The sequence below is a fragment of the Ornithorhynchus anatinus genome, chromosome 16 (assembly GCF_004115215.2).
Source record: "Ornithorhynchus anatinus isolate Pmale09 chromosome 16, mOrnAna1.pri.v4, whole genome shotgun sequence".
NCBI lineage: Eukaryota > Metazoa > Chordata > Mammalia > Monotremata > Ornithorhynchidae > Ornithorhynchus > Ornithorhynchus anatinus.
This window is the reverse complement of record NC_041743.1, coordinates 32,260,490-32,274,141: the sequence shown is the minus strand read 5'-3', so window position 1 is coordinate 32,274,141 and position 13,652 is coordinate 32,260,490. Positions and strand designations below refer to the sequence as shown.

The 13,652-nt window shown below is 41.6% G+C and overlaps 1 protein-coding gene across 1 annotated transcript in view; it reads right to left on the bottom strand.

The window, feature by feature from the left end:
• Nucleotides 1-996: 996 nt before the first annotated feature.
• The window catches only part of SORCS1 (sortilin related VPS10 domain containing receptor 1), a gene marked incomplete at its 5' end in the record, with an annotated part of 364,626 nt that continues 351,970 nt past the window's right edge, over nt 997-13,652 (bottom strand). Inside the window, 3 exons of the mRNA XM_029080271.2 lie at nt 997-4,461; nt 6,541-6,701; nt 6,825-6,930. Coding sequence (XP_028936104.1) covers nt 4,397-4,461; nt 6,541-6,701; nt 6,825-6,930 — 332 coding nt within the window. The remainder of the gene's footprint in view (nt 4,462-6,540; nt 6,702-6,824; nt 6,931-13,652) is intronic.

Here is a 13,652-nt window from a genome sequence, read left to right as displayed (position 1 = left end):
CATCAGAGAAGAGAGCTGTTGATATTCCATGGCACTTGAGGAAGTACTAATGGAGGGGCAGAGATGGCACTCAAGAGTGTATTTCTGAGGATAGAATTTGCCAATGGACATCTCTTTTTGGTGGTTTCAAATGTATTAATAAAGACGTAACTGAACAAGAACTCAGTAGATTTTCAGAACGTAAGTTCAGCCTGAGAAGATCATTTCTCTTGAGAGAGTTAATCAAGGACAGAACATCACATTTTCCTCTTCATTCCCACTTCCATAAGGTCATAGAGAGTGGACTGAAGAGACTTAGTTTCAGGAAACCAGGGACAGGCAAGAGAGACTGAGATGTAGAGAAAGGTAAGGGGAGGGATGAATTCCTCTTCCACATAGGAATAGTAGATTTTAGCAGAGGAATAAAGTTACTGTAACCATTATCAGTTCAAAACAAAAGGGTGAATCGGAAGAAAAAGGGCTCAGTATTTCACTGCAGTACCCATTTACCCTTCTTTGCAGAGTCCTGGTGTTAGACTGGGGCAGCCAGAGACAGCAGCATAACTGGATACAAGTGGCTGAGGACTGATGAGGCTGGATCCATCAGTGATGTGCAATCATCTTTGGCTCATCAGAGATGCCCTGGGAGAAGGCAAAATTACCTGAAGGACAGAGTCCATCTAGTGTATATTTGGCTATTTCCATGTGTACTTCTATAACGGTGAGCTTAACACTTTTCAGAAATTTTGCTTAGTGCTAGAAGCCCATAAAAGTGAAGGAGGGCAGCTTTGAATAATGACACACCACAACCAACACAGATTAGGAAAAAAAATCATAACTAGGTGAATGATAGTTAAATATCGGGTAGGTGATTTCTGCCTATAATAAAAACCCGGTACTATTTTATTTTATTCAAACATACGAGGTTTCCTCTGATGATGCAGATGTTTTCTTGGATCAGACTGAGATATTGCTCCTGTGGACCAAAGAAGGACCTAGAATACAGCAACAAACATGTGGATACATGGCTTTAGAGACATTATCTGTTTAATAAATATGATTGTAAAAGCAATAAACAAGAGCAATTATACATTACACTACATTGTATTTAACAAAAAATACATCAAAAAGTCATTTTAAAATTAGTAGTTCCAATACTATAAGAAAATTTTTTTTTACTTATTTACTATAAAAATAAGTTGGCTAATGTGGGTTCTCAACGTTCAGTTGGAATTCTGGGAAACGCACAACAGCTGCCAAGCAAGCCACCATTTTGAACTCCTGAGGAAAATCAAAGTAGCCTCAGCATTTTCTGGAGTGTTTTACCTGAATCAACAGCCAAGATATCAAAGGTGGTGTTGGCCTTTGAATTCAGGATTTCGGTTTGTTACCTTGTTCTCTGAATATTTTAAAGCCAGGTGGAAATCAGGGATAGGAATATGCCCAATCCTTCCCTATCCACTCACACATCTCCTTATCTTGAAATGCCCAGGAAACTTCCTGATCCCTGTGATGACCTCCTCCCCAGGGCAGGAGTTGCAGATTGTGCAGTTTTCCCCTATTGCAGCACTTAATGCCCTGCTAAATGTTCATTAAGAACAACTTAAACTCATTCATCTTCCAGGATCCACTTCCAGGTCCATTTCATATTGTTGGATATCCAGCCCCATTATGCTAAAGTGTGTGATTCCTTGCCTCACCTATTGAATTTAAACTAGAGCTTAAACTGAACACCTCCTGTTTCCCTATATTGTCTCTGATGCAAACTGTGTTGTTTCTTCTTGCTTGCCTGTCTGCCTCTTAGATTTCTACGAAAGCAGAAGGCTTAGCTGGATTGTGGAAGGAGGACATTTCATATTGGATAGGAATCTCAGGATGTCAGAGAGAAGCAGGGTGGTTGAGGATTTGACTCTAGAAAGCATACACAGTCCGTTTCCCACATTCACTCAGCACACTGCAGTTAGAATATTCAATCATACTGCTTGCAAAGCTTTGGACGCCTGAGTTCCACTCCTGACACTCCAGCGAAGGCATCTGGACACAACTGCAGCAGAGGGAATACAGCGTCTACCCATGGCTAATTCAAACATTAGGGCTGGTACCACTCCAGCGATAACCCGAACATACTTTCCACGCTGTATATAGCCACAAAACATATCCAAGAGCAGAGAAGTGCTTTCATCTATTCCAGATTTCTGATCTGTCTCTATTTGAAATAGGTTTGGTCCCCTTTAGTCTATTTGTAACTTACAGACCACACAGTTCCCTCTTCTTCAGTCTCTCACTCAGAGTCCGGAGATCAATTTCATACTCTGTCCCATTCATTGATTTTATGAAGAGAAAACACCTACCATTTGAGGATAGTACACCCTGCTTTTCTGTCCCCTTAGAGGAAAAATGGGCTGGGCTGTGACATTATATTTAGAAAGTAAAATATTGAGATTTACTCCTTTCCTTCTTAGAAGCTGGCCAGCCCACTGAGGTCTGTGGGCTTCATTCCTCCTTTTGACCAAATGATCCTAACCATGTATCCCTAGAGGCTCTGTAGGAGAGTACCCAACAACAAGATCTTCAGAATAATTAAGATTTTCAATGGCATCCAAACAGACCTTTCAATCCACCAGACCATTTACCACCCCCATTTTCTAGAACAGATAATCTATGAATAGGGTGATGACAACCTTTCTTTCTTCTAAAAATAAGCTAAGCTGTTTCCTAGTATCTACATTCCGGTGCTGAAGAGGAACTTCTTTCTGGGGAACGCCGCTAACATATACTAAAAAAAAATTTAGAGCAAACATTTTCATTGAAATGACAACTTGATCACATGTGATTTTCCCTGGATTGAAGGAACCCTTCCCAATTTTGTATTTTCATTTTAGTTTCTTATGTATTTACCAAAATCTGAAACTGCTTCAAAATATTTCATATGTGGGTTAAGATCCTCATCAGGATGATAAAAGAGAGTTTGGAAGAGTTGGCAGACTCTTGATCCTATCAGATTAGATAGGACTAGACTGACTGGATGATTCTTCTTGAAAATCAGAACATTATGACATCCCAAACTCTGAATGATCCTCTTATCTCCTGGTGGGAGTGGCAAAGAGGTAAATGTGGGGTTTGAGCAACACAGAATTCTGGGGCCAGCTGAACTACAATTCCCAGAACCCTAAAGGACCTGAAACTGAGCATGATCTGAGCATGCTACCGGGGGGGGGGGCTGTCAATGAGAAAGCGGTCAAGTGTTGATATCTGCCCAGCTGTCACAACTTTCTGATTCTGTGGAGTTTGTCTATTTTCCTAATTTTGTCTGGGACCACCCACCAATACATACAATCTCAGGTCTGCCTGGATATGACTCAGCCTCACTGAAATGGTTAAAAGGTAATACACTAGGAATTATGAAATGTACATAAAGGGTTGAAATCCCTGGCTCAGGACCATGGAAGAGGGTCAGAAGTCAAGAGGAAATGGATTCAAAAGAGAATCCCAAGTGGGCAGGGAACATGTCTATCAACTCTACTGTTCTGTTCTCTCTCAAGCACCGAGTACAGTGCTCAGCACACAATAAGTGCTCAATAAGACAGTGATTGATTGCATGAGTCAACACTTGGTATGTAGCGAAGTGGTTGAGAAAGTGAGGTGACAGAGTGGCCCAGTGTCGTAGGTTTGTAGCTGGGTTGAAGAAAACAGTCAGCGGAAAGGCGACCTCACACAGAAAGTAGCATGATGAGGCAAAGGGAAGTTCAGGTAAGGTGCAAGATGGCGTCCTACACTTATTTATGCCAAATTTGTGGGAAGCAAGTGGGGACCTTCTTCTACGAAGATGGTTTATCCCTTTGAAAGAGACAAATGACCATCCCAGGCCCCTTTCCTGCACAATAAATGTGTCTGTAAGGATTTCCAGTTCCTTCCCATTCTCTTCTTGCAGAAAGAGCTTAGCAGTCACACGACCACCACTCACCCACCAAGGGACAGAAAGGACAAACAAAAATAAGGAAAATTAAAATGAAAAACCGCTCAGGGCTTCAAAGGTCTGCATTATCTCCTTTGAATTTTTATGAAATCTGCCAGGGTAGCTAGCCCACCAACTGGCCTGCAGTGCTAAAATAACTGTTAAATCTAGAGCCAAGAATACTTCCCAAAAATACATGCAGATTTCCTTGGCTTATATTTGTTATGAATTTCCTACAAACACGACTGGTCAGAAAAAGAGAGAGAAGAGAGAGGGGAACAGGGGGAGTTTCCCATTAAAATAGAGCACCTGTACACGGTCCCTCCAAACACGTTCTCAGAATAATGTCCACATGCACAGGCTTTAAAGCTAAAAACCCTTGTTGTCTGTGTCTGAAGAATTTAAAAGTCCAAATGCAGTGAGTGGTGTTTTGTCTTTTTTTTTTTAACTGGTGTCCTCCATTCAAACATTGACATAAGTAGGGATTTCTTTTGTGCTTTGATTTTCAGCAACTATGGAAATACTTCCTGGCAAAAAGAAACAGAAGAAAAAAAAGTTAGCGGACAAAAACGATTCGATTAACCGAAAAGCAGGTTCCCACCTTTTATGATTTTTCTTTTAACTGGAAATCGTGACGTAAGAGACCATATTTTGGGTAGAGGGTGGAATGGGGCATCCTGCTCCTTTTTCAACAAGAAAATAATTCACTATATTAAGCAGGTGTGGAACAAATGGACTGTGTCCAATCTGTTTATCTTTTATCCACCTCAACCCTTAGTTCAGTACAGTGCTTGGAATATAGTAAGCACTTAAGAAATACTGTTAAAAAGCAAAGCAATAAAAGCTAGTATATTAAGATAATATGGGTATCTCTTATTTAAGAACACTAGAAATGAAAAGGTGTCAGGAACTTTGCAGTTTGCTGAATGATCTGCCTGGTTAAAGAGGTATTGCAACCATTACAAAGTAAACAGTAACTCTGCTTCAGACCTTTGGAAATAGGCTTGAAAACTAAATGACCCCAGAAAAACGATCTTAGTTGTTCCATTCATTATTGGGTAAATGCTCGCCTGGTTTTGAAGATAGAAAAGTTTTTTCATTTAGCCACAGCAATTATATATTTATCACACTTTCTCCCCAAATAAAGGATAACACATGGGGAAAAATCGAACCTCAGATGTGGCTACAGTGCTGCTGTTCCATAAAGGGACAAACAAAATTCATTGCGTTTATATCTCCCTTTAACGCAGCACAGACCTTTGCCATGTCCATTTGAAGAAAGGGGTATATTTCCATTTAGATATTGATTGCCTTTTTGAGTAACATATTGAAAGACTTATTGAAAGGACTCACAGGAGAACCGGAACTAACAGGTTAGTGTAAAACACTAGAGAAATGCATCAGATGAAGTCAGCAGCCCAGGATCAAGAGGAAAGTTTAGAGCATAAACTACTGACATTAACAGGTACGAGGAACTATCCCACCCCAGATTTGGCTCTGTCTGCCACTTCAGTAGAGTTCTTGCAAATTCAGCTCTGATTCACATATTGTATCAAAATTGCCAACTTTTGCAGAAAGGGGACAGTTCTATGACATATCTCCTACTTTCACTTCAACCAGTGTCTCTTCAGCTCACCTTTTGATGCAGGGGGAGGCAGGTATTTGACCCTGGTTCTGATTTCCTAAACTGTTTTTCCCTGCTTTCTCAGAGGAAGCCTGATTTGATGGAAAATACATAGATTGGCGAGCCAGAAGACACAGGTTGTAGTTCCCACTCTACCACTGGCCTGCTATGTGTCCTTTGATAAGTTGCCTGACTTATCTGGGTCTGCTTCCTCATTTGTAGGAAGGGCATAGGAATCCTTGCTTCTGCTTCACAGGAATGTTGTGAGGATAAAGGAGGTAAATATATCAGCACTTCGGGAAGTAAAGAGTGACTATAAAATGTCAAGGTATTATTGTGTCACCTCACCATGTAGAAGACACCCTCTAGGGCTCCTGCAAACTTCGTAATTAATTAAAACCACAGACAGACCCGGGACATATGATGGCATGTTTCTGCATTGTTGTACATTCTTTTTTTCATTGTTCAGGAAAGCACACAAAGAGCAAGCCATTGGGCTTCAGTTTGGAGTAGTATTCTTTCTTGGGGCTCTTGTTCTGAACTGGGCCCCAAACTCAGCTTGTAGTCCTTATTTACTACTTCTCTTATCACCACCCTCATGACCTCCAAGGTGTGTGCATGCACCTATGGGCATTTTTGAGTTTATTCCCCCATCCTCTCTCTCGCTCCTCTGAAAAAATGCATTTACGCTCATTATACATTAATGTCAGAAGTCGTGTATGTTAGTGATAGAACCAAGTGCAGTTTCCTGGAAGAAGGAAGACGACTCTAGAAGACAACGACAGGAGCAGGATTGGCATTTTTGGTTTCTTCAAAGAGAAAGAAGGAAAAGGGGTTGGCGGGGGGAGGGGGATTGACAGGAGCTTAGCTCCTCTCAGGAATCAAAGTGGAAGCAAGCGATTTCAAGCCAGGAAAGGGATAGGAGAGAGCCCGCCAATTACTATGCAGACCGACGATCTATTGGCTACTGGAAATTATTTACCTATCGGCTGCGTATCCAACTTCTCATCTACAAGTTGCCCAGGGCTCCTCAGTTCACTCTGACTGATATTGGGCCCGCTTTCACTTTGACTGACTGGACTGATCATCTCTTGCTCTTTCTCATTCTGCATCTTTGCATAAACATTAATCCCCGGAATCTGCCTAAAACATTAATAGACACCATCACTGCTGTGCACATGATTCTCCGTAGCCATATCATGCTTTTCAGCTTGAGGCGGTATGGGGGAGCGGGGAGGGACACAGGTGGGAGAGTACGACATATACCTCTTGAACTTGTAGATGACGAACACGGCGAGACCCACGAACACCACCGAAAGCAGCATCAGCATCGCTGAACCGCTGTGGCTGGGAGTGATGTCCACCAGCGGGGCTACGAGAGAGAGTAAGAGGCAATAACTTAAATAGACCCCGGGCGGTGCAGCCGACCTGATGAATGGCACCCGGGCACCAAACCAAGAGGATTTTAATCATAGTTCAGAGTTTTATTTTTGCCCGTCAACTCCAAGTGATCAGTGACCAGTATATATCTCCTTGTGGCCGATTATTCGACTCTCAGCAGTGTTGAAGCAGTATTTCCCATGATTTCTTCTGCATGGTAAGCAGCTACCCCCTGCCTGAGTAGTTTTCTCCTGGATCCACTGACCTGAGATCACACCCCTGCGATTGCCCAGATTTGTGCTAGGATCACAACCATGCACAACCTGAGCCAAAGTACCATCTCATAATGACTTAACTGTTGCATTTTGGTCCCCTTTATTTTCCATCTACATGAATAAACAAGAGGTGACTGTGTGTATATATCAAAGACCTATGGCTGAAATACCATAGCAAAATATATAATTTAGTCAGCAATTACTCTTTTCTGAAAAAAGTAAACTGCACTTCCCTTGAAGAAGTTGAGATTACTGTAACTACTCTGTCTGCTTGTAAAGAAAATCATAGCAGCATTGATCGTGTCTCCCCAGTTGGAAATACTGAGAGAATACAAAGCATCACACATAGATAGGTCTATATCTGCCAAAAGGAGACACCTTCTGGAAGCTTTCCATCTCTCAGAGACTGTGACTTCAGCATAATTCACCTAGGGCCAGAACCAAACCCAATAAGGCCCATCAGTCGACAGAAATGGTTTGCAGACTTAAGGTCTCCATGAACAGTTCCTTCATTGAGGAATTCTTCTGCCTTCTTTCACCTGTCATTCATCTTTTGCATTGACCTGATGGGCTTTTTAATAACTTTGTGCACCATTAATTTCTAATGCTTGCAACCAAAGCACTGCCACCCTAGTATAACTCAGAACAAACAAAAACACGTTCAGCTCCTCAAAAAGCCCTTCTGGAAGCTGACCTTTACCAGTTTAAGCTAAACTGACCTTTGAGAGACATTTTGTATAACTTTCTGTCCCTAGAAGAAAGGTGGTGGTTTGGGAAGCCCAATGTAAAAGTTCACAGGGAAAAGCAATTGCAATTATTACAGTCTCTGACAACACTGCTTTCTCTAGTTTCCTCTCCTCACGGCAGGGGCTAGCTGATCTGCATTGGCATCTTCCAGACCACTACTGAGGGTCAAATTTTGTGAATTCATGAACGAAAAAAAAATCAAGGTGTCCTTCCTCAGAAAACAAACTGTTCCTTATTTTTGATTAGGTCTCCTCTGAAATCCAAGTGCCCTAGTGGAGATCTCTGCCATGGGGAGCTATGAGGTGAGGGGGAAAGTGTACGCATATTCTGGTAGAATGTGCAGTCAGTCAACTGAGTGAGGATCACTGCAGTTGCACTGCAGCAGAATGCCCTGGGGAAATTTTCTAATTACTAGAAACCGAGGTTATTCATCTGGGTCTGAACAAAATAAGAGGTCTTTACCAAATGGATTAAAAAATGTTTCAGGTGTTACCCAAAAAGGAATAAGTGGAGTCCTAGTCAGGGAATGAGATGGATAATAATTTGCATGGACTCCTGGCTCCCTAGAAAGGTGTTATGAATACTGAAGAATTAACTTTGCCAAATGCAAATGGGAATATTCTTCTGTCCTGGGATCCGCCACATTCAGTGACACATTAAGAAAACAAACACACTCTAGACAATGGAGACCCACATATCAAATGTGGGGTTATGGCTGGATTTTGGTTCCCAGCCAATTTCAGCGGTACAATTGTTGGAACATCTGTTTGGCTCCTTTGGCATTGAGCTTCACATAGTGTAACTTTGTAATGAAGTTGGCACGAGAGTTTCTGCATCCTAAATATATGTTGGCCTTCTCTCTGTTCTGCCACTCTGTCCCAGGGCCAGCTGCTTGTGGCTGATGAAGAATGAAGACAACTGCTTTTGGAGTCGTTTCTGTGGTGCAGGATTAGTACCTGAAAGTAAACCATTCTCTTTCCACTTTGTATACCCCCAGCTGCCTATCTTAGTTTACTAACAGCTAAGGTATGTGGGGGTTTTGCTGAGGAATGGAAATGTGGGTGATAAATGGGCTGTAACTCAAGGTCCAGAATTACCATAAATTAATCTCTTTCCAGCCTGGGAATAAACAAGTAGAATTTTGAAAAAAGTGCTGAGTGCTTCACCTCCTATTATTCACACAGGAAGTGAAACAGGAGAACAATGTTCTGTTAACTAAGTGTTTATAGGGAGGTGTGTGTGTGTGGGTCAGTGTGTGTGTGTGCTCGTGTCTCTGCACTCTCACTACACACAGATTAAAACATTCTACTGAGGAAGTTGATGCAAAACATGGGTGATCTAACAGAACGGGATGAGATGACAAAGTCTATTTACAGGGATTATCAGAGAAGTTCTTTCTCCCTTTGACCCTCATTTAGAAAATGCACCCTCTTTCCAAAACACATTGAGTGCTAAAATACAAATTTCAATGACATTGGTCAGCAGGTTGCACAAGAAAATTAAAATGAGGAAATATCCCCGGGGGCCAAGGGATAAGAATCAAAATAAAAATAAGAATAGAGTATTTTTGCTGCAGTCAACAGCAAAATGGAACCAAGACAGACAACAAGAGTTAGGTTGCTAAATGTATTAACTCAATTCACAATCTGGTTGCTAAATGTATTAACTCAATTCACAATCACATGGCTTAGGAAACAGATTTGACTCAGGCAAAGTTAGCTGTCTTCCCCCAGTAATTTATGGAAAACTGAAGCTTAAATCTGATGGAATTTCACTAAGGTTTCTTTTCTCCTTTTGATATAATTAATCATCTTTTTTTGCCCCAAATGGGGAAGAAGACCTGGTACAGTCTCCCTTGGTTGCTGTGGGGAAAGAGTAATCCAGTTCTTTGTTCCTTGAGAGGCAATGGAGTCTAACATAACCCTCCAATAGTGGGGATCAGAAGGCCTGACTTTTTTGTTTTTATAGCATTTAAGTGCTTACTACATATCAAGCACTGTACTAAGCTCTCGGGTAAATACAAGCTAATCAGGTTGGACTCAGTCCCTGCCCCACGTAGGGTTTAATCACAATAATATTAACAATGATATAGTAACTGTGGTACTTGTCAGGCACTGTACTAAGCACTGGAGTGGATACAAGCAAATCGGGTTGTATCCCATATGGGCTCACAGTCTCAATCCCCATTTTACAAATAAGATAACTGAGGCCCAGAGAAGTGAAGTGACTTGCCCAAGGTCACAGAGTAGGCAAATGGTGGAGCTGGGATTAGGACCCACGATTTTTTGATTCCCAGGACTGTGCTCTATCCACTATACCATGTTTACAGTCAATCTCCATTTTGGAGATGAGGTAACTGACCCACAGAGAAATGAAGTGATTTGCCCAAGGTCACACAGCAGAGAAGAGGCAGAGTCAGAATTAGAACCAGATCCTCTGACTCCCAGATCCATATTTTTTCCACTATGCCACACTGCTTCTAGTCTAGTTCTGGCACTGACCTGCTGGGTCTCTTTAGGCACACAGCTCACCCTCTCTGGAACTCAGATTTGATTTGTCATTTGCAAAATGAAAATCCTCATCTCTCCCTCCTAGGGATTTTTTTTTTAATGACATTTGCTAAACACTTACTATATGCCAGTCTCTAAGCGATGGGGTAGATACAAGATAATCAGTTTGGACACAGCCCCATTTTCCACATGGGGCTCACAGTCTTAATTCCCATTTTACAAATAAGGTAACTGAGTTACAGAGAAGTGACATGACATCCCGAGATCACACAGCAGACAAGCAATGGAGCCGGAATTAGAACCCAGGTCTTTCTGACTCCCAGGCCAAGTGCTTTCCACTAGGCCATGCTGCAAGGGTAAATGTGATAATTGTACATTATGGTGGAAAATCAGGGTGCTGTGCTGAGTCTAAGCATTAGTAATATAGCCCAGATAAACCCATGGTACTTTGAAGGGGAAGTTTGTTTAGGGATAAACATGACTTCAGCCTTCACTAAGAGAACTGAAGAGACCCTTACAACTAAGTACAACTGCAGCTAGAAGCATATTGTCACTCCAGCATCCAGCTTATTTATTGCCCTAGCCTATCTGGAGTTTATTTTACTGTCTCCCCAGGCTGGATTGTAAGCTCCTTACGGACAGGGATCAGGCCTACTAACTCTATTGTGCTCTGTCAGGTTCTTAATACAGTGCTCTTCCACAGATTAAGCACTCAATAAATACCATTACTCCATTACCTGAAGACTGTGCACTTGCAAAAATCCCATGTTAAGGAAAACTTCCATTTTAGCATTCACCAACTGTATCCTCCCAAGCACTTAGTAGAGTACTTTGCACATAGTGAGCGGGCAACAAATACCATTATTTGATTGATCGATGACCAGTTCTTCCAAAACCAAGGCTTACTGTATCCAAACAGGCTCACGCTTCCAGATGAGCAACCTTTAATTCCCTAACAGTGGTCTATTCAAAACACTTCCTGCAAACATGCATTCTGGATGACCGGAGGGAGTAAATAAGTAAAACCGTCCTTTCATTTTACAGACATCTCCTCCTCTGGCAGGCACAACCAGAAGAGAAGTTGTTAGTCATTACAAAAACTCAGCCAATGTAAGAATACCAAAAAGTAAGATCAAAAATCCATCAATCAATCAATTAAGGGTATTTAAACACTTACTGTTTGCAGGACACTGTACTAAGCACTTCGGAAAGTAGACTAAATGAAAAAAGAGCCAGCTCCTATACCGAACAATTCCATTAGTGCAGTAGGGAACTATCTTCTTCATGACAATAATGATACTAATAATAATGTCAGTTAAATTCCTCTTTTGTGACAGGCACTGTGCTAAGCGCTGGGACAGATACAATACAATTGGATCATATACAGCCTCAATCCCACAGAGGGTTCTCCCCAAAGATCTACTCCAGGCTATTGTGGAACCAAACCTGGGGGATTCTGGGCAGAACAAATCCAAGGCTAGTAAGAAGAGAAGGTCAGTGACCATCTCAGCAAAGTCAGATTAGAGCAATGAAAGAAATATGACATATGACAAAGTGCCAAGCACTGTACTAAAAGCAAGCTATACTGCTTGAAGAAAACACCCAGTGGGCAGGGCTCCCCTGCTGCTCTAGGGCAGAGTTCATCGGCTGTCAATTTTTAGTGGAGATAGGCCCCACTTCTAATGTTTCCCAATTTCAAATCTGCTTCCCCCTTCCCTTTCCACAAAGGCTCAACATTGTAGGACCAACAAAGACCCACTTACCCTTCCTTGCATACCCTCTTTTAGGGTCATAAGCTCAGACTCATCCCCTTAGTCAGCCAGTCAATCATTTTCGTTGAGCACTTACTGTGTGCAGCACACTGTACTAAGCGTTTGGGAGAGTACAATATAACAACAGACACATTCCCTGCCCATATCAAAATCTGCCAAAGGTCTTTTTGGGGTCGAGGGTGAACCAGGTAAACCCTGCCCCGGTACTTGACAACTAGGTGGATTACATTCCAAATCCTTTCTGAGCCAATAACCGTTGGGATGAAAGAGGAGTGGAAACGCCAGAGAGACCCGAACCTTTAGGAGAACGAAGGCCTTGGATAGGGTCACATAACATTGCATGGAAAGGGGGGGTTGTTGCCTTTCCTTAGTGAATGAGGTTTACAGAATAGCTCACAGAGTATTAAGAGGGAAAGGGAGTTGGGAGTCACCCAGTGAAACACAGCTCAAGAAGAAAGGAATAGAAAAAACAAACAAGCATTAGTTTCTCTTAACAAGTCTCCATACACAGAAGACCTGTAAATGATAACAGTACAGATAATGAGGCAGCCAGAGACTAGAGAGACAGAGGAATTTATTGGCTCTGGAAGAATTCACTAGTACTAATTTTTTCCCTAAGTGGAAAATATTATTGTAACAATTTATTCTACTTTACAGTGCAGAGTTTCACCACTTCTAAGCCACATGCAACAGAAGCAGATGCCTGATATATTGCAATTTCTCCAAGTACCTGAGAAATGCTAATTTCTTTTTGAATTGGGGAAATGTTACTTTTAATATTGACTAAGGAAATAATCCAGTAACATTTCAGTTTGACACACACATACACACACACACGCAAAAAAAAAAAAAAAATCAGCCCGCCCAACTCAGAGACAGCTGGAGCAGAATCCTGAGACCTTTCCACGCCTCAATGTCTCTGTGATAATATCTGTTTCATTACACCTGCAAAAAAACAAAAATTATTAAGCAGCAACGGCAGTGAGATTGATGAAGCCTTATTAAAAATAAGCACAAGACCCACCAAGTCCCTTGAAGGGAACAATATAAATATTTCTGAAGACAAAGTTATTTTTGTGTGTTAATACATTATTTTCCCCCCTCACATTGTTATAGAGATGAAGAATCGTATTGCAAGTCTTCAAGTACTTAGTACAGTGCTCTGCACACAGTAATCGCTAAATAAATATGATTGACTGATGAGACTGTATTTCTGTAGGAATCACAACAATCCTTTGGATTTATTCAGTACCTTACCAGCAAGAACTCGAACAAGTATTTTCACATTTACTCTGACATTTAAGAGGGGTAGGATTGATTGACCTAATTTTACAACTAGGAAACTGAGGCATAGAGAAGTGAAATGATGCTTCAATAGACTAACAGGCCAAGGACCAGAACCAAGGTTCT